We start from the raw sequence: 22,948 nt of genomic DNA, 5'->3' as shown, positions 1-22,948 counted from the left end.
TCTAAGAGAAAACAGAGGCAAAAAATTTGTTGACCTTGGACGTGGGAAAGATTTCTTAGATATGATGCAAAAAGTACAATTCACAAAAGAAAAAAAAAAGTAAAATGGACTTCATTTAATCAAAAACTTCTCTTTGAAAAACACTGTCTAGTTCATAAATGCTCAATAAGGGGTAGATAGTACCACCACCACCCCCATCGCAAAGGATCCCTTTAATGGAGACCCATAAAAAAAGTGTTCTTTCAGATCTAAAAACTAGAATATGTTTTTTGCCCCAAAGAACTCTCACCCCACTACTCACCCCACTTACTGGGCAAGGTACCTCTTGTAAATGATTATATTCTCATTTTTGTCTGGCAACCAGGACTCTTAAGGCCAAAACCATGGCCCAACTTTAGCAATTATGTTAGACTTCATATTTGTATAGAAACTTCACCCTATCTTACCTTCATTGTTTTCTTCATGTTTTCTACTTAGGATTGCCAGACCTTTTTTTTTTTTTTTTTTTTTCTTAAAAGGACACCCAAATTAAGTTTGAATTTCAGATAAACAATTTATCTTTTTTAGTGTAAGTATATCCATTTGGCATCTTGTAATTTACCGGACAACCCTAACTTGATAGCAAACATTCTTATTAGCAAACTCAAATGCTTTGTGGGAGAGATGAGATAACAAATATAAACACACACACAAATTGGATATATCTCAAAGTAAACTTATACTTCAACTTTAAAAACTGTTTTAAAACAATTGAAAATCACAGTTGTACTGTTTACTTCCCTTTATTCAACCCGCATAATACAATGCAGCATTTCAAAACCTTTCTCATTTTATATTCTATTTTAAAAATATTGCCTAGTACAGTGTTTTGCCAAAATTATAAGGGAATATTTATTTTCAGAGAAGAGAATATATTAACCAAGAAAGAAAAAAAGAAAACCACTTAGTAATACAAGGTTTTCTACCCTTTTGATATTTAAACACCTGGAGAAAAGATTCCCTCTGTTTTACCAGGACATCTTTAACAAGATTTCACATTAGGCCATGAATCCCTGTTCCTCTTCATCTTAATACATCCCTCCTGCCCAAACTCAGCTGAAGAGGCAGCAGAAAATAGCATTAAGCTGATGAATGGTGGTTAATTCCTTATGACAGCACCACAGAAACACTGCTGACCACAGCCTTGACACTGTCCCCTCCCCCTGAGAAGTTATCCTTACTTCTTGGATCCCCAGGCACATTATATTCCTAAATGTGGAAATTTTGAGGGAAGAAAACCTGCCATTACCATTACTGATTCAGTTGTAAGTCTATATATCATAGACTAGAGTACCAGGATTTTAAAAAAAAATCCAAAAATAAGTTGAAAGTCACTGGTAGGTCAAATCAGCATTGACTTCTGGGCCTCCTGCACTGCCCTGGCTAGTTTCATAATAAACTTCACATTTTCCTCATCAATAACTAAAGAATGGGAAAACATAGCTCATTTAAAAAATTATAACCAGTCAATATAGAAGGAGATTTAAATAATTCTACTGAAGCACCAAAGTTGCAGAAACCATAGAGGGTAAATATGTCAACACCGACTGTTAAGATGTTAGGTTTTGTGTAAAAGCTTTGGCCTGATCATATGTCCCTTTCTGCTCTTTTTCTCTCTCTCCACTGTAGACATTCAGGTGGATTCTGCTTTTGTCATTGGATGACAGAAAGATGTTCGAGACAGATACCCAAGAAGTAACCAAATGTTCCACTATGCTTCCACTTGTGTTCCCTACAATTTATTTTCCACACAGAAGCCACAGTGATTTTTAAAAAAACTTTAATCAGATCATATCGCCCCCCTGCTCAAAACCTCCAGAAACTTCTCAGCGCATTTAGATATAGTCCAAACGCCTTGCTGTGGCTGACAAGACCCTGTCTGAGCAACGAGGCAGCACGACTGGAGTGAATATGGTAGAAGAAGCTAGACAATGAGGCCAGAGAGGGCAAGACGGCGCAGAGCCGGCACAAACCTGAGTCAGATCATCATTCACTGCTTGAACCACCATGGGCTTAGATACTCTTATGGTGATATTATAGGTAGCATTACAGGATATGTGAGTGGAGTTCCAGGGACGGTCATGGCTAAAGATACAAACTTGGAAATCCTCCTTGTATAGCCATCACTGAAATCAAGGAGTTGAGTGAGATCACCCAGGGAGGGGGTGGTAGCCCAGCCCTACACTGCAGGTGTGGAGCTTGGAAAGCTTCTCTTCAGGGAAGACTCACATCACTTCTACCACCACCCTCCTCAGAAAATTCAGGCAGGTGTTACTCTGGGGTACTGTCTGATTTCTTCTCAGCTTCGACTTCTTTAGGAAAAGTCCCGGCATCATGTTGGAGTACATGTACTAAGGCTACTTGGTCTTCTGTATGTGGAAATTGGAGAAAAGCATAAGAGGGATCAAATGCAGAGCTTTCCTCATACAGACTTTTGAAAACATCCCTATTTTCATCTCCTTCCCAGAGGCCAGAGGTGCTGTGGGGTTTCAGTGGGAAGGCCAACTCCCACCACCATGCTGGCAACCCCACAGGGTGTTTTGGGGCCAGGTTTCCTCTGCCTGTTTAATCCTTCTACAGGCTTCCTTCTGTCTCCTAGAAATATGTTCAAATCTTAATCTGCTACTGACTCCCGTGTTCCCTTCCTCTTCATTGTTCTAACTTTATTCTTTCTTGAGTTCCTGCACTTTTCCTTTAAAGGCATCTTGTGAGAGACAGGAGATGGACGTGTGAAAAGTGAGAACAGTGAAAAGAGACCTTCCTGTTCAAGATTTTCTTGGTAAATCTCACATTTATTCCACAGGACCATTTTAATGAACTAAAGAGTGTGGATGAAATTATGATTTAAAATTACTTAAAATTTGTAGATGAGCTTGGGAAGAATCTGTATTTTTAAATCTTACCACCAGGTACCTGCATGTCTCTCCATTCATTCAGGTCCTATCTTATGTCTTTGAAAATGTTACACAGTTACCGTCATATAACTTGCATTTTCTTGTTACATTTAGTTTTGGCCTTTTTGCGGGGGCGGGGGGTGGGGGGTGGGGGGGGCGGGGGGGGTGGAGTTCTCTTCACAGAAAAACTTCTAACAGATTAATGCCAGTATAAAGAAAAGCTCTTGGTTTGGGGGTATTATATTTTAAGCCACCAACTTACTGAAATTTGCTTTTAGTCCAACAATTTTTTTATTTCAATCTTTTTTTCCCTAGGTATAAAAACCTTAGCAACTGCAAGTAATGATCATTTTTAGACTTAATATTTCTCTTATCTTACAGCATTACCAACAACACATCTCCCTCCCCCTGCCACTGTTGACTACTTCGTGACAGTAAAAGACATTCCTCTTTATTCAATTTTAATGAAAATGCTTTGAATGTTTATTTTAAATGCTTACAATTAATTTCTAGACAATAACTTTCAACATGTTTGGAAGATTCACTCTATCTTAAATGGAGTTTTTAAAAATGAAAACTGGTTTAGCTGAACTAATTTTTAGCATTGATTATTATGATCATGTTTTTATTCTCCTTCAATTTCTTAAAATATTAAATTATGCTTTTCGAGTGCTTGAACTATTCTTGAATTCCTGGATCAAAACCTATTTGGTTACATTAGTCCTTTAATATACTGCTAGATCTGATTTACTTTTTTGAAATTTTCTCACCTCTGTTAATAAGTAAAAGTGATCTTCATTTGTTCTGTATTATTTTAAAGTAGGTTATGGCACTAGATTTATTATGGCTTTATGAAAATAAACTAGGAAGTTTTCCATCTTTTTCTGTACTCTAAATTATTTAAATAGTATAGAAGTTGTCTATTTCTTGAAAATTTAGAACTCACTTGTAAAACCACCCAGGCCTGCAATGTTTTAATGATAGATCTTGTAGATGCAAAATATCACATTATTAGAATCCAGTTTTCTGGGTTTTTTTTTTTTTTCTACCATATTTTAAGTTTTTTCTTCTGGTAATAACTAATGTAATTCTAGTATCTACCCTTCAAACTGGCAGCCCTTCTAACTGTTTGTGAAAGAAATCTTAGCAGAATAATAAAGAGGAAAATGTTCCTTCTTTCCCTGCAGCTGCAGAAAAGGAGAATCTATTGTATATCATAAAGTAGTCCTTGAAAATATCATTTCTAATAACGGAGTCTCATAAGACATCTAGAAGGCAAAGAGGGTGATCATGTCCTCTGTAATCAACGTGTAACTTTTAAAACATAAATAATTCTGATTTTTACCTTACCTAACAACATTTGCTTTCGTGATAATACCTATATTGACATCTTTGAATTTCTACATGGTATACATACTCATAAGGTCTCTGTTGGATTGCCATATCCTTCTTTTCCACCTGCTTGTGGTGAAAACAAATTTAGACCTTGTGGATTCCTATTTAAACAGTTTGAGAGACATATTATTAGATGATCAAATTTACATCTTTTGGAGTTTGATATTTTTATCTATTCTGATGCCAATTTTGGTAATTTTTAATTTTCTAAAAAATCATCTACTTCTCTATACAAAGTTAATGCCTTAATGTTACACATAGTTTGCATTTGTGCGGCTATATTTCCTTTCTCTTTCCCAATGCTACAGCCATGGGATCCAAGTTAATATAGTTAGTGAGACATCATTTTTACCTGTCAAATGGACAAAATTTTAGAAAGACTCAGAAGATGTAGTGCTGAAGATGTAGGAAAACGAGTATATTTATATACTTTTAATTAGAATATAAACTGTTAAAACCTTTTGGGAAGTCATATGGCAATTAATATTTATTAAAATTGAAAAGTACCTTTTAACCTAGCCATCTCACTTCTGGGTGCTTATCTAACCAAAGGAAATACAGAAGTACCTAAACCCAAACAAAGATGTGTACTGTATTATGCTTCTAATAGCAAATAAGTGGAAACAACCTGACTGGCCATGCATCAGGAGATGTTTCAACTGAATAAACCATAGTACATTCACACTATGAAATACTGTGCAGCTATTAAAAAGAATGAGCTCATTTTTTTTTAACATCTTTATCGGAGTATAATTGCTTTACAATGGTGTGTTAGTTTCTGCTTTATAACAAAGTGAATCAGCTATACGTACACATATATCCCCATATCTGTTCCCTCTTGCGTCTCCCTCCCATCCTCCCTATCCTACCCCTCTAGGTGGTCACAAAGCACCAATCTGATCTCCCTGTGCTATGCAGATGCTTCCCACTAGCTATTTTACATTTGGTAGTGTATATATGTCCATGCCACTCTCTCACTTTGTCCCAGCTTACCCTTCCCCCTCCCCATATCCTCAAGTCCGTTCTCTAGTATAAATACTGACTTGGAAAGATGTCCATACTATTGGGATAAGTAAAAAGAAAAGCAAGTTATAAAATATCTATCCTCTGGTACTATTTTTAGAAATGGAAGCTAAAACAATACAAGAGAAAAACAATGATACAAACACATGTGATTGTAAGCAAAGTAAAAAGAACGCCAGGACACACATCAAATGTAAGCCATAGTTACACTGGAGGTAGTGCCTGGTTCAGGGAGGGGAGACTTTAGTTTTACTTCTATCATTTCTATATTGCTTGGAGTTGTTTTAACGGGCTGATGGCACATTTTGTAATTCAAATATCTGAAGTAAATCTGTCTTCCCTACCCCAAAAATTTTAAAAAGGGGAAATTTCCTGGGTACCCTCTGTAATGACCCTCACAAACTGTCAAGAGGTAAACGCAAGACTCACTACAATGAACGATAATGGCTGGAGAAGATGTGAAGGGCTAAGGCTGCATTTAACAGTTCCTGCAACAGACCATCATGAGTTCTTATGACTGGCAAATAATGAACAAAGAAACTCGAAATTTTTACTTTTCGGTTATAAGATTCAAAAATGTGGACTTCCCTGTTGGCGCAGTGGTTAAGAATCTGCCTGCCAATGCAGGGGACACGGGTTTGAGCCCTGGTCCGGGAAGATCCCACATGCCGCGGAGCAACTAAGCCCAAGAGCCACAACTACTGAAGTCCACATGCCTAGAGCCCATGCTCCGCAACAAGAGAAGCCATCGCAATGAGAAGCCCGCGCACCACGCAACGAAGAGTAGCCCCCGCTCGCCGCAACTAGAGAAAGCCCGCGTGCAGCAACGAAGACCCAACTCAGCCAAAAGTAAAATAAATAAATAAATAATTTTTTAAAAAAGATTCAAAAATGTATTACAGAATTACATGGTTTAGAATTCTGCAAAAATTACTGTTTACTGAAACCAGGATATCAAAAAACACCTGGAGTTCTCTTTATGCTAAAATAATCCCTTTCTGAAAAGCTCATATCTAAATAATACAGGTTTGAGGTAGAGAATATACCCCAAAGGAAAATGTATAGGAGATAATACATTTATCCCTAAAAAGGGATATTTACGAATGGATATTTTATAGTAAAATTACCAGGCTAATAAAATTTAAAAAACACTTCCTAATAGTAAAAACTTATCAAACCAGGCAATTTTTTACAATTGGAAGAAGAAAATTCTCTGCATAAAATTGGTTAATTATAGTTATGGTTTTATTATCTAGACATTAAGCATAAACTCCATAAGGTAAAGTCTCAGCTTTACAAGCTAACGGCTCACTTATTCAAAGAAACTGATCCATAATTAAAGTAAAAGTGAGATTGTTTGTCTGAAGTTTTATACTGTAGGGCTTTGTTGCCCCCAAAGCAGCTTTACTGGGAGGCTCTGCCCCTTGTACCTTCCCTTCGTGATCTGTGAGACACTGCAGGGCGCACTCACTGGAGATGAAGTGGCAGTTAGGGCAGCGTATTTTAGAGCTACAGTGAAATTGCTGGAAATACCCCGGGTACATTATTTCAGCACATTAATGAGGCTATTCACAAAGAGAGTTTATTACAATAAGAGAGATGTTTATTAGATCCGTAATGTGATTACAGAACATGCTGTATGGGAAGGACCTCTGGGAGCTGTAGGCAGGATAATTTTGCAGGCATTAAACAAAACAAAAAAGCCAAACATCATTATCAAAACTGCTAACTTCACTGTATCACAGTTATGGGTAAAGATCCACATTATTTTTCTGCTTCAAAAATGATGCACCGGGGCTTCCCTGGTGGCGCAGTGGTTGAGAGTCTGCCTGCCAATGCAGGGGACATGGGTTCGAGCCCTGGACCGGGAAGATCCCACATGCCGCGGAGCGACTGGGCCCGTGAGCCAAAACTACTGAGCCTGTGCGTCTGGAGCCTGTGCTCCGCAACAAGAGAGGCCACGACAGTGAGAGGCCCGCGCACTGCGATGAAGAGTGGCCCCCGCTTGCCACAACTAGAGAAAGCCCTCGCACAGAAACGAAGACCCAACGCAGCCAAAAATAAATAAATTAAAAAAAAAAAAAAACTTAAAAAAAAAAAATGATGCACCGGCATGCCTTCTGAATTTACATGAAATCAAAGGGCTTTTTTTCAGGGTGGCAAAAATAAAACAAATTCAGGGTGTTTACTGCTCATCTTAAATATGGTCTGAAGGCACCTGGGAATTGCATTTTGAGGTTGTAGCTGTAATGGGTTTTGCATCGCAGGTTATTGTACTACTGAGTAATAAAGATAATGCCGCCACCAGTATGTATACAACAGAGAGAGAAAAGCACACACTGGTAGTGGGGGTTACAATGTGCCAAGTGCCGTGCCAACAGTTCTTCACACACTGTTCCTTTAGTCTTCCCAACAACCCCGTGTGGTGTTAAAATTTTCTCCTTTTTTGACATGGAAATGGAGACTTACTAACTTGCCCAAGGTCTTTCGTCTGGGCAACCAGTGAAGCCAACACAACCATAATTAAATTAACGGGTGTTCAGAGGTGACCCAACTGCATCATGGAAATGCCACTGTGTCTTGCCAAACAGCCTCACATGGACTGTCAAATCAATCAGATATCATTGTTTTGTTTCCCCTTTTTAAAGATGTAACCATTTCTCTTTTTGTTGCTGTTACCTATAAATGCAGAGCTCCACGTTATTAGGCTATTAGCCCTGTTGAAGACAAGCAACAGCAGTTTCCACAGTTTAAAAATCTAGCATACACTGTAGGAGGCCAGGATATTAAAGACCAGCATTGACAAAGTAAAACGCAATCAGTATGACCTTAAAGTAGACGTAAAATACATATATACAATATACACATACACACACACACACACACTCATATAAATATATATCTCAAGTTATCTGTTATCCATCAACACCTCTCAACTTTAAATGGAATTTTCTTCATCACCCCGCATGTCTTGAAAGTGACTGTTTCTCTCTGATTAACTAATGGAGAAAAGGTGTCTTTCCATAGGGGAAACCAGCCGAAAATGCTACTTTCTCTGGAGGATCACATAATGTAAAAGCAAGGCTCTTCTGTGTAACCCCTGGCAGGATATATCAGAATAGCTCTCCTACTTGGAGGCTACTACTCACTTCCTTTTCTATGCTATAAAAGAATCACTATGGTTTCATCCCCTTTAGTTTTATTAGGAAGACATCCAATTAGGCCAAAGAGATGCTATTTTCATAGGACATGTTTTCCTATTATCTCTTAGGATACAAACTACTCCCAATTATTTAATGATTGTGGCACAAAGAATAAATATAATCAATTGTATTCAAAGAAATGGTATTTTCATAAGATATGCAGGTGCTACTCCCACTTATCTAATAATTATATGGCAAAGGATACAAAACAAAATCTTAATAGTACTTGATGTTTGAAATCTCTTACAAATACACCACCATGTAGACGTCCACCCTTCTCCTTACAACAAAATAATCCTGACTAAATCAAATATCTAAAAGTAGAAAACAAACAAACATGAAAGTACTAAAAGAAAATACAGGTGAATATATTTATAGTCCTGGAATGAGAAGGCCTTTTAAAAGATGACATAAAATTCAAAAGTCATAAAGAAAAACACTGATAAAGTTGACTACTGAATGAAAACTACCTTTATAGCTAAAGTACTAATAAAAATTAGAAATACAAAGAGAAAATAAAAAAGTGTATTTGTTATGACAAAATTATAAACTTCTTAATATACAAAGAATTTTTAAAAATCAATAGAAAAAAAGTGAACTAAATAGGAAATAAATGAGCAAAGATTACACTAAAGCAATTTATAGGAAAAGACAAACGGCTAACAAACCCACAAAAGATGCTAAATTACATTTAAAATTAAATAAATACAAAACACCAAAGACACAAAATTTCATCTATAAGAAAAGCAAAATGATGTAATTTCATAAAACTCAGTATCAGCAAGGCTGTGGGGAAACAGGCAGTCTCTCTTTTAGTGAGAATGAAAACTGGTTCTCTACCTTTTAGGGACAGCAATTTGGTAATATATATCAAAATTTAAAATTTACAACCCTTTCACCTAGTATATTAGACAGGATTCTCCAGAGAAAGAGCCAACAGGAGATACATAATTATGCAGAAAGAGATTTATTATGAAGGATTGGCTCCCATGGTTATGGAGGCTGAGAAGTTCCATGATTTGCCATCCACGAGCTCGAAGTTCAGGAAAGCTGATGGTATAGTTCTTCTCCAAACCTAAAGGTCCTGAAAACCAAGGGAGCCAATGGTGTAAATCCTAGTCTGAGTCTAAAGACCCAAGATCCAAGAGTTCTAACATATGATGGCAGCAGATGTACGTCCCAGCTCAAGCGCAGAGCAAATTCACCTTCCTCTGCCTGCTTTACTGAATCTACTGTTCAAATGTTAATCTCTTTCAGAAACACCTTCACAGACACACCCAGAAACTACGTGTCACTATAAACATTAAAAACAAACAAACAAATGAAAACTCAGAAGAGAGCTGTTCTACCCGTACATCAGGATTACTGTCTGGTGTTTCATGTTTCATTTGCACTTTCTGGCATCATGTATGTGAGGTTCCAGTATAAAAACATAATACCCTATTCTATTATTATTTTATATTTTGGTACTTTATATTTTCCCAGTGTTAATGCTCAAAATGTTTTGAACTGATTTTTAAACAATAACTAGTACAGGAAAGAAGAGGTTAGTTACTAAATATTCAATTTATTTTTCTCTCAGTGATAAATTAAGAGAAACTGATCACTAAGTTACATATTGAATTTTCTGTACTTGCAGTGTTTCTGCATGATGGATTTTGTAATTATCTTGGCCTCCACATTCCAAACAGCTTTGAGGTTTCATTTACGTGAAATATGAGTTTCCTATTTTTGCCTCAAGTGTATCTTTAATTATGTGCTAAACCACACTTATAAAAAAAGTTGTGAGTTGAAAATTTAACCCTTCCATTCACACTGACAAAAAGAAAGCCAGGAGAAGCTTAACCAAACAGTTTATATGCAAACCTACTTCTCTGTAAAATGAGTGTTGTTCTACTGCATTTGAGTGTATAGTCCAAAAGGCATGCTCTTGATGGTAGAATGATGACAGGAAATGAATTCTGCATGACAAGTCTTTAGTGATGTCATACTGTTGTTCCCGAAGATGGCTCAATTCCAAGGACAGAAACTATGGAAACCTGACTACTAATGACCCTAGGGAATCGAATCAAAATAAAAATAAAAATACCTATTAGAAGGTACACACATAGGCTTACAATCCACACAGCGATACACCAATTTCTAAGAAGTATGCTAATGAGTTCAACTCAGTCAAGGTTGATGATTCTCAATTTGTTTCACCAGATCATGCAGACATGGCCCAAAATAAGTCTAAAATTGCTAAGACTCTATGTGAGAATAAGTCATAACTTTGAACTAAATATGAATACAACTATCTTTTGGCCCAAGTGATACTTAAAAGTAGGAACATGCAACTGCATGTAACCAAGATTCCTTGAGAATTTTTTTGGAAAAATACTACACCTTTTCTGATACTGATACTAGGTAGTTTTCATTATCTCTTGAGTGAATTTTAAAATGACAGAGCTTGAAGGGGCCAGCAGAGCTCTTCTGGTCCAACTACTGACTTGTAGGCAAGACATGGTCATTTTAACTCCCTGGTGAACCTTTCAGATAAACTGGATGAAAAAGGTGCTTTTACACATTGTGTCAATTGGCTATGCTGCGTCACTGGATAAGGACATGTTAGGGTCCATCTGCCCAAAATGGCCTGCTTGGGAAGGGGGACCAGGTAGTCGTGCTCTTTGACAGTAATCAGAAAGGAGACCCAGGGGCTGCTGCTAGTAACAAGTCTACTCAGGAAGGGCATCAAGAATGGAATATTACTCTGCCATAAAAAGGAACGAAATAGGGCTTCCCTGGTGGCACAGTGGTTAAGAATCCACCTGCCAATACAGGGGACATGGGTTTGAGCCCTGGTCCGGGAAGATCCCACATGCTGTGGAGCAACTAAGCCTGTGCACCACAACTACTGAGTCTGCTCTCTAGAGCCCGCAAGCCACAACTACTGAACCTGCATGCCACAACTACTGAAGCCTGCGTGCCTAGAGCCCCTGCTCTGCAACAAAAGAAGCCACCGCAGTGAGAAACCTGCGCACCTCAACGAAGAGTAGCCCCCGCTCGCTGCAACTAGAGAAAGCCCACGCACAACAACGAAGACCCAACACAGCCAAAAATAAATAAATAAAATAAATAAATTTTTTTTTAAAAAAAGGAATGAAATAATGCCATTTGCAGCAACATGGATGGACCTAGAGATTGTCATACTAAGTGAAGTAAGCCAGACAGAGGAAGACTAACATCATATGCTATCGCTTAAATGTGGAATCTTAAAAAAAATGATACAAATGAACTTATTTACGAAACAGAAATAGACCCAGAGACATAGAAAGCAAACTTACAGTTACCAAAGGGGAAAGGGGGCGGTGTGGGGGGGTATAAATTGGAGTTTGGGATTCACATATGCACAGTAGCATATATAAAATAGGTAAACAACAAGGACTTACTGTATAGCACAGGGAACTATACTCAATATTTTGTAACAACCCATAAAAGAAAAGAATCTGATAAAAGAATATATATATCTGAATCACTGTGCTGTACACCTGAAACTAACACAACATTGTAAATCAACTACGCTTCACTTTTTAAAAAATAGGAAAAAAAAATAAAAGACTCATATTTTTTAAACAAAATTACAATTAGCAAATCATCACAATCAATGTAGATCAAAAAAAGTTCATTTGCTTTTTTCTAAAAGAAATCACTATTCTTATCATTTCATGGATGTAGCACAGGTGCCCAGACATGGAACTTCCTGAGCCTAAAAGTAGAAGAACAACATTTTAAAATTCAACATAAACTTTTATGCTCTACTGAGACATACCTAGCTGCTTATTTTGGAGGACCAAAATATAGTTTAGTATAGCATCACAGAGCGAATTTATTGCCACAGGAAATCCAACCAAATTGTTCTTCGTCTCCATTGAACAGAACAGTATGTTGACCCTTACCGGCAGAACTAAAGAATGAATTCTGTTGTAGCAGCTACTGTGAGAAACTTAAGAGTTGCAGAGCTGGTGAATATTTATGAAGTTTTCCTCCTCTGCTGGCCACTGGTAGAGATAGTGGGAGAGATACATGCTTCTGAATCATTCAAGAAGCATGGAGTTACCTGTCAGATCTGACTCTGAGAATTCAAATCCTAAATTTAGGAAAAAAAAAAAAAAACTCACTGTTTACTAAAAATAAGGTGTATTAGGAAAAACGTTCAAGATTCTGAAGCTAAAATTACAGTCCAGATACAACTCTCCATCTGATGGAGAGAATGTCAGATATCTCTAGAGTGGAAAGAGCTGGCACTAAGCTGCTTCCTTGCTTTGCTTCCATGCCTTACATACTATACTCCGGGAAAAGCAAGAAGACCCCTTGGTCCCCACTGATGCAGGGTGAGAGCTGCCTCTGAGGCCAGCTTCTGGCCACTCTTGAGTGAAGAATGTTTCCAAGGCTGAGGCTGAATGTCACCTGTCCTGTGCCCTCTCAGGAGGATCCCCCCACCTCATTACACTAAACCTTTCTGCCTTATGACTCATACCCTAAATCAAAATTTTAATAAAAAATTGTCGAGAAATATCCTGTTAAGTCCTTGATATAAATCACTCTACCCTCACTTCTTTTTGTGTCCTTTATACACACATACATACAGCATGATATAAATCAGCTCGTATTACAATTTTGTTTTGTAACTAGGTTTTGGCACTTGTTATATCTCATTCATGCACCCCACAATTATTTACTGAGAGCTTGTGATGGCCAACCACTTTGAAAGGGCAGGTAGTAAGGCTGGGAACTAAACAGACAAGTGACTTTCAGTCAAGATAGTGTGTGACTTCAAATTTTGCACTACTACCTCCATAATAACTACAAGAAGAAAAAAATTTATAAGATACAAATATCTTTGGACCAGAAATGAAACAAACACACAGAAGCTTGAGGTTCAAAAGCTGTTAGAAGTATCTATAGCAACTAGGATCTCCAATACAATTGGGGCCACACCCCATGTGGAGCTAGGACAAAAGTCAGGCACAGAGTGTGAAATGGAGGTTGGGGTTCCTGTCCACAAAAGGAAGCTGAAGAAGCTGTTCCAGCCTTGGGGCTTCGGATAATAAATGAAGCTGCTCTACTGTTGAAAAGAGCAGCAACAGAACCTGTGCCAAATCCCCTGCAGGCTCGATGTCTGGATTTGTAATAAATTCAGTATCATCATGATATCGGAATTTGGGGGCCCAGAGCAGAGTCAAGGTAACCATAATATCACTAGATAGCAAGGGGCTGATGCAGAGAAAAGAAACAGCAGCGTCAGAAAATACAAATAACTTCCACTCTTAATGAGCCTGACTAGGAAGGAAGCCTAAAACAGAGAAAGAGAACCACCAAACACAATGACTACCAGGTGAATTCATTCAGGAAGAAATGAAAATAATAGAGCAGCCTCAAAAGGACTTATTTTTAACAGTTTCCTTGAAGCATAACTGACATGCCAAAAAACTACACATATTTATAACATACAGCAATCAAGGTAACAAACATATTCACAAACCTCAAAGGCATCTTTCCACCAATACCTCACTATTTTGATTATAGTAACTTCATAGTACAACTTGACATCAAGTAGTGTCAACCCTTCAACTTTGTTTTCTTCCAAAGTTGTCTTGGCTATACTTAAGTTCTTTGTATTTCATGAACATTTTAGAACAAATTAAACAATTCCTACAAAAATAAATATCATGCTGAAAAAATTCCCAGAAACACAAAAGCTACCAAGACTGAATCATGAAGAAGTAGAAAATGTGAATAGAACTGTAACTAGTAAGGAGATTGAATTAGTAATCAAAAATCTTCTGCAAGTACCTCTGCAGACCACAACAACATAGAGCCGAGGTGCTACCTCCTGGCGTGCACATGGGGCTGGCTCCTCAGCTACACGTCAAACACCAATTCTGCTGCTCGTGCTGGATGCCAAGTGAGATAATGTGATTTAAAAAAAAAATAGTCTCCTATTTTCCTTTCTTTCATTTATTTATTTACTTATTAACATTTTTATTTATTTATTTATTTATTTATTTATTTATTTGGCTGCTTAGGGTCTTAGTTGCAGCACTCGGGATCTTTCCTTGCAGCGTGCGGTATATTCGTTGCAGCGCATGGGCTTCTCTCTAGTTGTGGCACACGGGCTCAGTATTTGCAGCACGTGGGCTCCAGAGTGCACGGGCTCAGCAGTCGTGGTGTGAAGGCTCTCTAGTTGTGCCATGAAGGCTCCGGAGCATGCAGGCTCAGTAGTTGTAGCACATGGGCTCTCTAGTTGTGGCATGCTCTCTAGAGTGCACAGGCTTAGTTGCACCACGGCATGTGGGATCTTAGTTTCCCAACTAGGGATGGAACCCACATCCCCTGGCAGATTCTTAACCACTGGACCACCAGGGAAGTCCCTATTTATGTATTAATTTTTTTGGCCACACCGTGCAGTTTGCGGGATATTAGTTCCCCAACCAGAATCGGAGGGCTTCACTGATGAATTCTGTTAAACATTTTAAGAAGAACTAATACTAATCCTTCTCAAAATTTTCCCAAAAATTGAAAAGAAGGGAACACCTAACTTGTTCTGTGAGTCCAGCATCACCCTGATTCCAAACCCAGACAAAGACAGTATAAAAAATAAAACTACAGATCAATGTCCCTAATGACCACTGACGTAAAAACCTTAAACAAAATTCTGGACAACCAAATTCAGCAGCATATTAAAAGTATTAAACACCATGAACAAGTGGGCTTTATTCCTGGAATGCAAGGATGGTTCAATATATGAAAATCAATCAATATAATACACAACAATAGTACCCAAAGCAATCTACAGATTCAATGCAATCCCTCTCAAAATCCCAATAAAGTTTTCTGCAGAAATAGAAAACCCCATCCAAAAATCCATATGTAATTTCAAGTCACCCCAAATAACCAAAACCATCTTGAAAAAGGACAATAAAGCTGGACTTCTTGATTTTAAAACTTACTCTACAATGATCAAACCAGAAGAATGACATACAGACTAACTGAAGAGAACAGAGATTCCAGAAATAAACCCACACATATATAGTCAAATGATTTTTGACAAGGGTGCCAAGACCGTTCAATGGGAAAGGATAGTCTTTTCAACAAACGGTTCTGAGAAAACTGGATATCCACATTCAAAAGAATGAAGTTAGACCCTTACCTAACACCACATGCGAAAATAAACTCAAAGTGAATGAAAGACCTAAATGTAAGACCTAAAACTATAAAATTCTTGGAAGAAACAAAGGGCAAAATCTTCATGACACTGCATTTGGCAACGATTTCCTGGATATGACACAAAAGGCACAGGCAACAAATGAGAAATTAGGCAAACTGGACTTTATGAAAATTTTCAAAAAGTGTGCATCAAAACACGATATCAACAAAGTAAAAAGGCAATCCACAGAAAGGCATAAAGTATTTTAATATCATATATTTGATAATGGGTTAATTTTCAGATTACACAGTCTCTAATACTCGACAACAAGAAACCAAACAACCTAATTCAAAAATGGGCCAAGGACGTGAATAGACATTTCTTCAAAGAAGATATCCAAATGATCAATAAGCACATGAAAAGATGCCCAATATCACTAATAGTTAGAGAAAAACACATTAAAACTGCAATGAAATACCACTTCTATGCTAAAAGAAATAAACCAGTCACAAAATGACAAATAATATATGACTCCACATACATGAGGTACTTAGAATAGTCAAAATCACAGAGACAGAAAATATTGGGTTGGCCAAAAGTTTCGTTCATTTTCTTCCATAAGATGGCTCTAGTAGCATTTAGTTGTCTTTAACTTCACTGGAAACAATTTTGTTAGACTGTATGTGACAGCTGTCATATCAGCGTGCATTTAAAAAAAGACTTATCAAAATTGGTGGATTTTTGTGTAGCCATTTTAATATTGAAGATGGAAGAAAAAAAGCAACATTTTCGGTATATTATGCTTTATTATTTCAAGAAAGGTAAAAACACAACTGAAACGCAAAAAAAGATTTGTGCAGTGTATGGAGAAGGTGCTGTGGCTGATCGAACACATCAAAAGTGGTTTATGAAGTTTCGTAGCAGAGATTTCTCACTGGCCGATGCTCCACGGTCAGGTACACAAGTTGAAGTTGATAGCAATCAAATCAGGACATTAATTGAGAAGAATCAACGTTATACCACACGGGAGATAGCTGACATACTCAAAATATCCAAATCAAGTGCTGAAAATCATTTGCACCAACCTGGTTATGTTCATCGCTTTGATGTTTGGGTTCCACATAAGTCAAGGGGAAAAAACCTTCCTGACCGTATTTCCACATGCGATTCTCCATTGAAATGTAATGAAAACGTTTTGTTTCTAAAACAAATTGTGATGGGTGATAAAAAGTGGATACTGCCCAATAACGTGGAATGGAAGAGACTGTGGGGCAAGTGAAATGAACCACCACCAACCACACCAAAGGCTGCTCTTCATCCAAAGAAGGTGATGTGTATATGGTGGGATCAGAAGGGAGTCCTCTCTTATGAGCTCCTTCCAGAAAACCAAATGATTAATTCCAGCAAGTACTGCTCCCAGTTAGACCAACTGAAAGCAGCACTCAATGAAAAGTGCCCAGAATTAGTCAACAGAAAACACATAAGCTTCCATCAGGGTAACGCAACACCGCATGTTTCTATGATGACCAGGCAAAAACTGTTACAGCTTGGCTGGGAAGTTCTGATTCATCCGCTGTATACACCAGACACTGCACTTCGGATTTCCATTTATTTAGGTCTTACAAAATTCTCTTAATGGAAAAAATTTCCATTCCCTGGAAGACTGTTAAAGAACTGGAACAGTTATTTGCTCAAAAAGATAAAAAGTTTTGGGAAAATGGAATTATGAAGTTGCCTGAAAAATGGCAGAAGGTAGTGGAACGAAAGGGTGAATACGTTGTTCAATAAAGTTCTTGGTGCAAATGAAAAATGTGTCTTTTATTTTTATTTAAAAACCGAAGGCACTTTTTGGCCAACCCAATAGAATGGTAGCTGACAGGCTGTGGGTGGGGGGAAGGGATAGTTACTGTTTAATGGGTATAGAGTTTCAGTTTTACAAGATGAAAAGAATTACAGAGGTGGATGGTGGTGATGACTACACAACATTATGAATATATTCAATACTACTGAACTGCGCACTTAAAAATGATTAATGGGGTAAATTTTACGTTATGTTTATTTCATCACAACAAAAAAAGAAAAAAAATTCAAACAGCCCTTCTTCCTTGGCCCAAATCATGTAGTTAGTTATTCCCTCCACAGGGCCCCAGGGAACCTAGAAGCATAACAAAAAAATTTCTATATTGTATTGTGTGATAAATTGGCATGTTTGCGTACCCAATGGCTGTTCTTTGATCTTATGCATGATGCTTATGAAGGTATACTGAGGATCCTGTATATTATTATCTGCAGAGTATATGCTGGATCTCTGTAATTCAATAATTTTTTGTCAGGAGGCTACAAGTTTACAGCCAAGAAGAACTGCCAGACACTTCACTAAAAAAAAAGTTATCCAGAGGATATTACAGGAGATCAACATAGGAGATGCTAAGTGAGGACTGCAATCCTACCCAGACTGCAGAGGGACACCTTTCCAGTGGCCGAGAAAGGCATGGTTAGTATGAAAAGCATAAGCCAGGCTGAAGCCTGGCATCTTTGGCATATAATAAGGAAAACCTTAAAAACAATTATCTCTTATAAATTTGAAAATACTTATTTTAATAGGGGGAAAAGGAAGCTGTAGCGTAAGTTTTATAGCAATTAATTATCTAGTTACAAAATTCATCTGGGATACATATCCTGGCTTTGTATTTTCTTAAAAAAGAAAACATTTAGGGGCTTCCCTGGTGGCACAGTGGTGAAGAATCTGCCTGCCAATGCAGGGGACACAGTTTTGAGCCCCGCGGAACAACTAAGCCCGTGCGCCACAATTACTGAGCCTGCGCTCTAGAGCCCGCGAGCCACAACTACTGAGCCCACACGCCACAACTACTGAAGCCCACGCTCCTAGAGCCTGTGCTCCCCAACAAGAGAAGCCACCGCAATGAAAAGCCCGCACACTGCAATGAAGAGTAGCCCCTGCTCACTGCAACGAGAGAAAGCCCGCGTGCAGCAATGAAGACCCAATGCAGCCATAAATAAATAAATAAATAAATAAATTTATTTAAAAAAAAAAAAAGTCAGACTGAGGATCAGTCTTATACCCACAGTTCACTATGATTTTATAGTGTATAATATAAACATGGGTCATAAATTATGGGTTGACAGGTTTCATATTCCCTGAAGGATAAGTATGCTTACTTTCACAGGACCCTATCTGGAAAGAACCTCAAAAGCTAACAAGTTCATTCTCCTTCCTTTAGGTAAAATACCTCTACAATTACCCAAGTCCAGTGAAAACTAAAAGTCTGCTTATTTTTCCCTGTGGGAAAGCAATTCCAGCACCTCATTCTGTAACTTATCACCTTTTTAACAACCACTGTAAAAATTTATCTTTGGTCTGTATGTGCTCTAGTTGAGGCCCTCAATAGCCTTATTACTATTTTTCTTCACTGTATACACAGCTATAAATGTGTATTAATCTTTTCCGGAGAAGACATATTGAATGTTCGTCGCAGGCCATTTTTAAACCTAATGACTCCAGTGGTGAATGTGTATGTACACAACACAGTTCACACACGTTAGGCAGACATTCGGCCAATGTACTAGAAACTAAGTGTGATCAAGTTACTAGTAACAGGAGTTCAGAGTCCCAAAGGCTGGGGAAAATATCTCAGAGGACACACTGCAGCAAGAAGGGGCTCTCCAGCTATTTCTGGCAGCTGTAGTGTAGGCCAGAAGTACGGGTGTGGTGGCATCTGGTGGAGGTCTGACCTCACCGGGGGCCCACAATACTGGGCCCCTCTGCAGCCCTCATCCTAGCCTGGCCTGTGAACACAGTTCCACTGCTCTCCCTAGTGGAGACCGTGCATTCCAGGCTTTCCCGAGCACTGGCACCCCGACTCCCCCTACTTGCCTGCCTCTCTGGGTTCGTCTCCTGTGGTCCTCCCTACACAGACATCGGACCCTCCAGGCCTCCCACCACCAGCAGCGGCACCCTGCCACCCTCTGTGCATCTGCCCACTAGCTACGATTCACCGGCACTCTCAAGGGTTGCTTCCTGCTTCCCCAGGGATCGTGGACCAGCTCTGGCCTGGGCAACCCAGCAAATTGGCCCACTGTCCTGTTGGCTGCAGTCACACCTTCTCCAATGAGGTCTGACCCACAGCCTTGGGGAAGAGGTATCCCCTTTCAAGTTTGTCCTTCCTGAGGTACTCTCCCTCTCCCTCAGCTTTCGGATACCCTACAGAGTTCTTTTTAAATCTTACATTTACTCTTCAATGATAGCTTAATAATTCTTGATATTGAAATTCTCCTGTTTAAATCACTATGTGGTTTGTCTTCTGATGGGACCCAGACTGATACAATCACAATGTCTTTGACTGTGCTCATCAATAATATTTGCTAACAGTGTATTGTTATTTTTATTTTTCCTTCTAGTTTAAGTGTACTACGGTTAAACAATGTGGTCTATACCGTTCCTACTTATTGGAATTTATTGATATTCTTTTAACCTAACACATGGTAAACTTTTTAAAGTATTTCCAGAAAACTGAAAAGAAGGTACAGTCTATTTTCAGGGTAGAGAGACGGATATCCTTCTATTAGATTAATCTAACTAAAGTTTTCATATCCTCTATACCAGGGGTCAACAAACTTTTTCTGTAAAGAGCCAGAGAGTAAACAACACAGGCTTGTGGGCTACAGAGTCCCTGTTGTAACTCCTCAACTCTACCGTCAAGATGCAAAAGCAGCCGTAGACAACTGTTTGTGTGGCTGTATTCAATAAAACTTTACTTACAAAAAGAGGCAGTCAGCCAGAGTTAGTCCACACGCCTTAGTTTGTCAACCCCTGCTCTACATCACCATTTTCATCCACTTGAGTCGTCAAGCAATGAGAAAGACAGGTTAAATCTCTTGATATTACTGTACTTTTTTTCCCTATATGTTTTGGTCCTTCCCTGTATGTTTTGGTCCTTCTCTGTTTTTATAGTTCTATGCTCTGATATTTGACACAAAATGGTTCATAGTTATTGTATCTTCCTGTGGATTTTATTCCTTACCATTGTAGAGTCCTTCTCTTTGTCCTGATAAAGGTTTTTTGTTTTGCATTACACCTTACGTCTAATAGAGGAAAACATTTAGAAAGAAAATATACAATAAGACAGTAAAATTAAGACCAAAGATAAGTTTAAGAATAAATCTAATTGGAATAAATTCAACTATTAAAGCAAATCTCAAAACCCTGTCTATAAGATACATATGTGAAATAGAGTGCCCTAGAAATTTACCTGAAATAGATTCTTCAACTGCCTTTAAGCTTTTTTTATTGTTTAAATCTTATATGCTATTAATATAAGTATTATCCTACATATCATATATTGCATCAGTTATATTTAATGGGGATGTTTTGAGTCTTTTATATGTCCTTAAAGAGTGCATGATTTGGTTAGTCTTCCCTCTGTTCACTGGAGCCCCATCTATGTCCTGAATATTTCCAAAATATACAAACAGCTCAGACAACTCAATAACAAAAAAAACAAACAACCCAATCAAAAAATGGGCGGCAGACCTAAAAAGACATTTCTCCAAACAAGACATACAGATAGCCAATAGGCACATGAAAAGATGCTCAACATTGCTAATTATCAGGGAAATGCAAGTCAAAACTACAATGAGGTTCAGTTGGTGCAAACTCCAAGTCTCCATTGGGTTCTTTTCACATACTCAGTAGTCTTGTGAAGTCTCATCTGTTTTCATGTAATTTCACTTATTTCATTCTATTTCTGTGGAGACTGTGGTAGATATGCTCTAGCTCTGTCTGCACTTCTGGATTCCAGGGTAGTCCTGCATGCCAAGTAACCCTAAAATATCTTTTTGAAAGAGAATTGATGCCCACAATGGATTTCCTCTTCCTTCTTGGAATTCATTTCTTGATTTTCCTTTTTTTTTTTTTTACCTCACATCCATTAAGAAGAATTTGAGGCTCTGCCTTACTTAAATGTCCACTTAAATGAATGATTAGCCACCCGCCGATTAAAGTAGAAATTTAGTATTTCCAGGCTAAATAATCTTCTGAAATTTCTTTTGGTTCTAGTTTTGAAAGGAATCAAAATAGCATAGCAACTCAAGACATCATGAAATTCAAATAAAATCACTTCACCCTCTGCAACGACCTGAGAGACACACAAGCAGGTGCGTGAGCTCTTACCAGTGGGACGAGCAGACTGATGAGGTCTGTCAGAGGCTTGCCGAGCAGCAGCAGGTCTTCTGCGGCCTGAGTGCTCCCTCCAGAGCCGGACTTCTGTGCCTGAACAGGGGGAGGAGAGGGGGAGGGGGTCTTGGAGATTAGTCAGTTTGGCCACAGGAGACAGGTCCACCCAGCCCCAACAGATGACGGCGCAGAGGAAGCATGTGACCTCAGGCCCCTGAAGAGAAGTTATGCTCGGTTATCACATGACAGAGAGTACACACACTGCCACCAGCTCAGGCCACAGAGGCGGACCACAGATAAAGCAATAACCCGGGCTGTCGTTGGAGGGATGATATTGATGTTCACACACTGCGGGTGGTAAAGCACTTTATCTTCCCAACCATCCTGAGACGAGGTGCGGTTATCCCCATTTTTCAGGGGAGAAGACTAAAGTTCAGAGAGGTTGAGTAGTTTGTCTAAAGTCCCACAGACAATGGGTGACAAAGCTGGAGGATGAATCCAGGCTAAATGACTCCAAATCACACGAGCTCACCTCTTCTGGGCACTGTTATACACATTATATGGTGCAGACCAAATGCACTCTGCTGTGCTTTCCTTCTCTATATGCACACACCTGCCCAGATAACATCTAGAATATTTATCGAATGAACAGGCTTTGGACCACTGCATGAAGAAGCTTCAGACACAGGTCCATTGTTTAGGAAGTATGCAATGGAAGTAAGAATTGAGAAATGAGTGGCTTTAACTTTAAGTGTGTCTTTCCCAGGAGTTTTATAGACCTGCCTCATTTCAGAGAAGATTTCTATCATAGAGATGAATAATTTTATACTGAGAGAAGGCACTGATTATTTATTGTATTTGCTATAGTACATACACATTTCATTCACATACACCCTCTCTGTTTTTAATTTCACTCAGAACAAAACTACTTTTAGGTAATGACCTTTGCCAGAGCCTTTTTAGAGCAGGCTGCCCTGCCTTAGGTCACTAACCTGGACTCTGGGGCCCCTCTCAT

The 22,948-nt window shown here is 38.5% G+C and overlaps 1 protein-coding gene across 4 annotated transcripts in view; it reads right to left on the bottom strand.

Moving 5' to 3' along the window:
- The window catches only part of ULK4 (unc-51 like kinase 4), a 539,805-nt gene that overhangs the window by 140,145 nt on the left and 376,712 nt on the right, over positions 1–22,948 (bottom strand). For all 4 annotated transcript variants that reach the window (XM_059939363.1, XM_059939366.1, XM_059939365.1 and 1 more), the window contains one exon: positions 21,931–22,029. In XM_059939363.1, coding sequence (XP_059795346.1) covers positions 21,931–22,029 — 99 coding nt within the window. The remainder of the gene's footprint in view (positions 1–21,930; positions 22,030–22,948) is intronic.

Source organism: Balaenoptera ricei, chromosome 11 (assembly GCF_028023285.1).
Source record: "Balaenoptera ricei isolate mBalRic1 chromosome 11, mBalRic1.hap2, whole genome shotgun sequence".
Lineage (NCBI taxonomy): Eukaryota > Metazoa > Chordata > Mammalia > Artiodactyla > Balaenopteridae > Balaenoptera > Balaenoptera ricei.
Note: the sequence above shows the minus strand (reverse complement) of the source record. Positions and strands in the feature narration are given on the sequence as shown.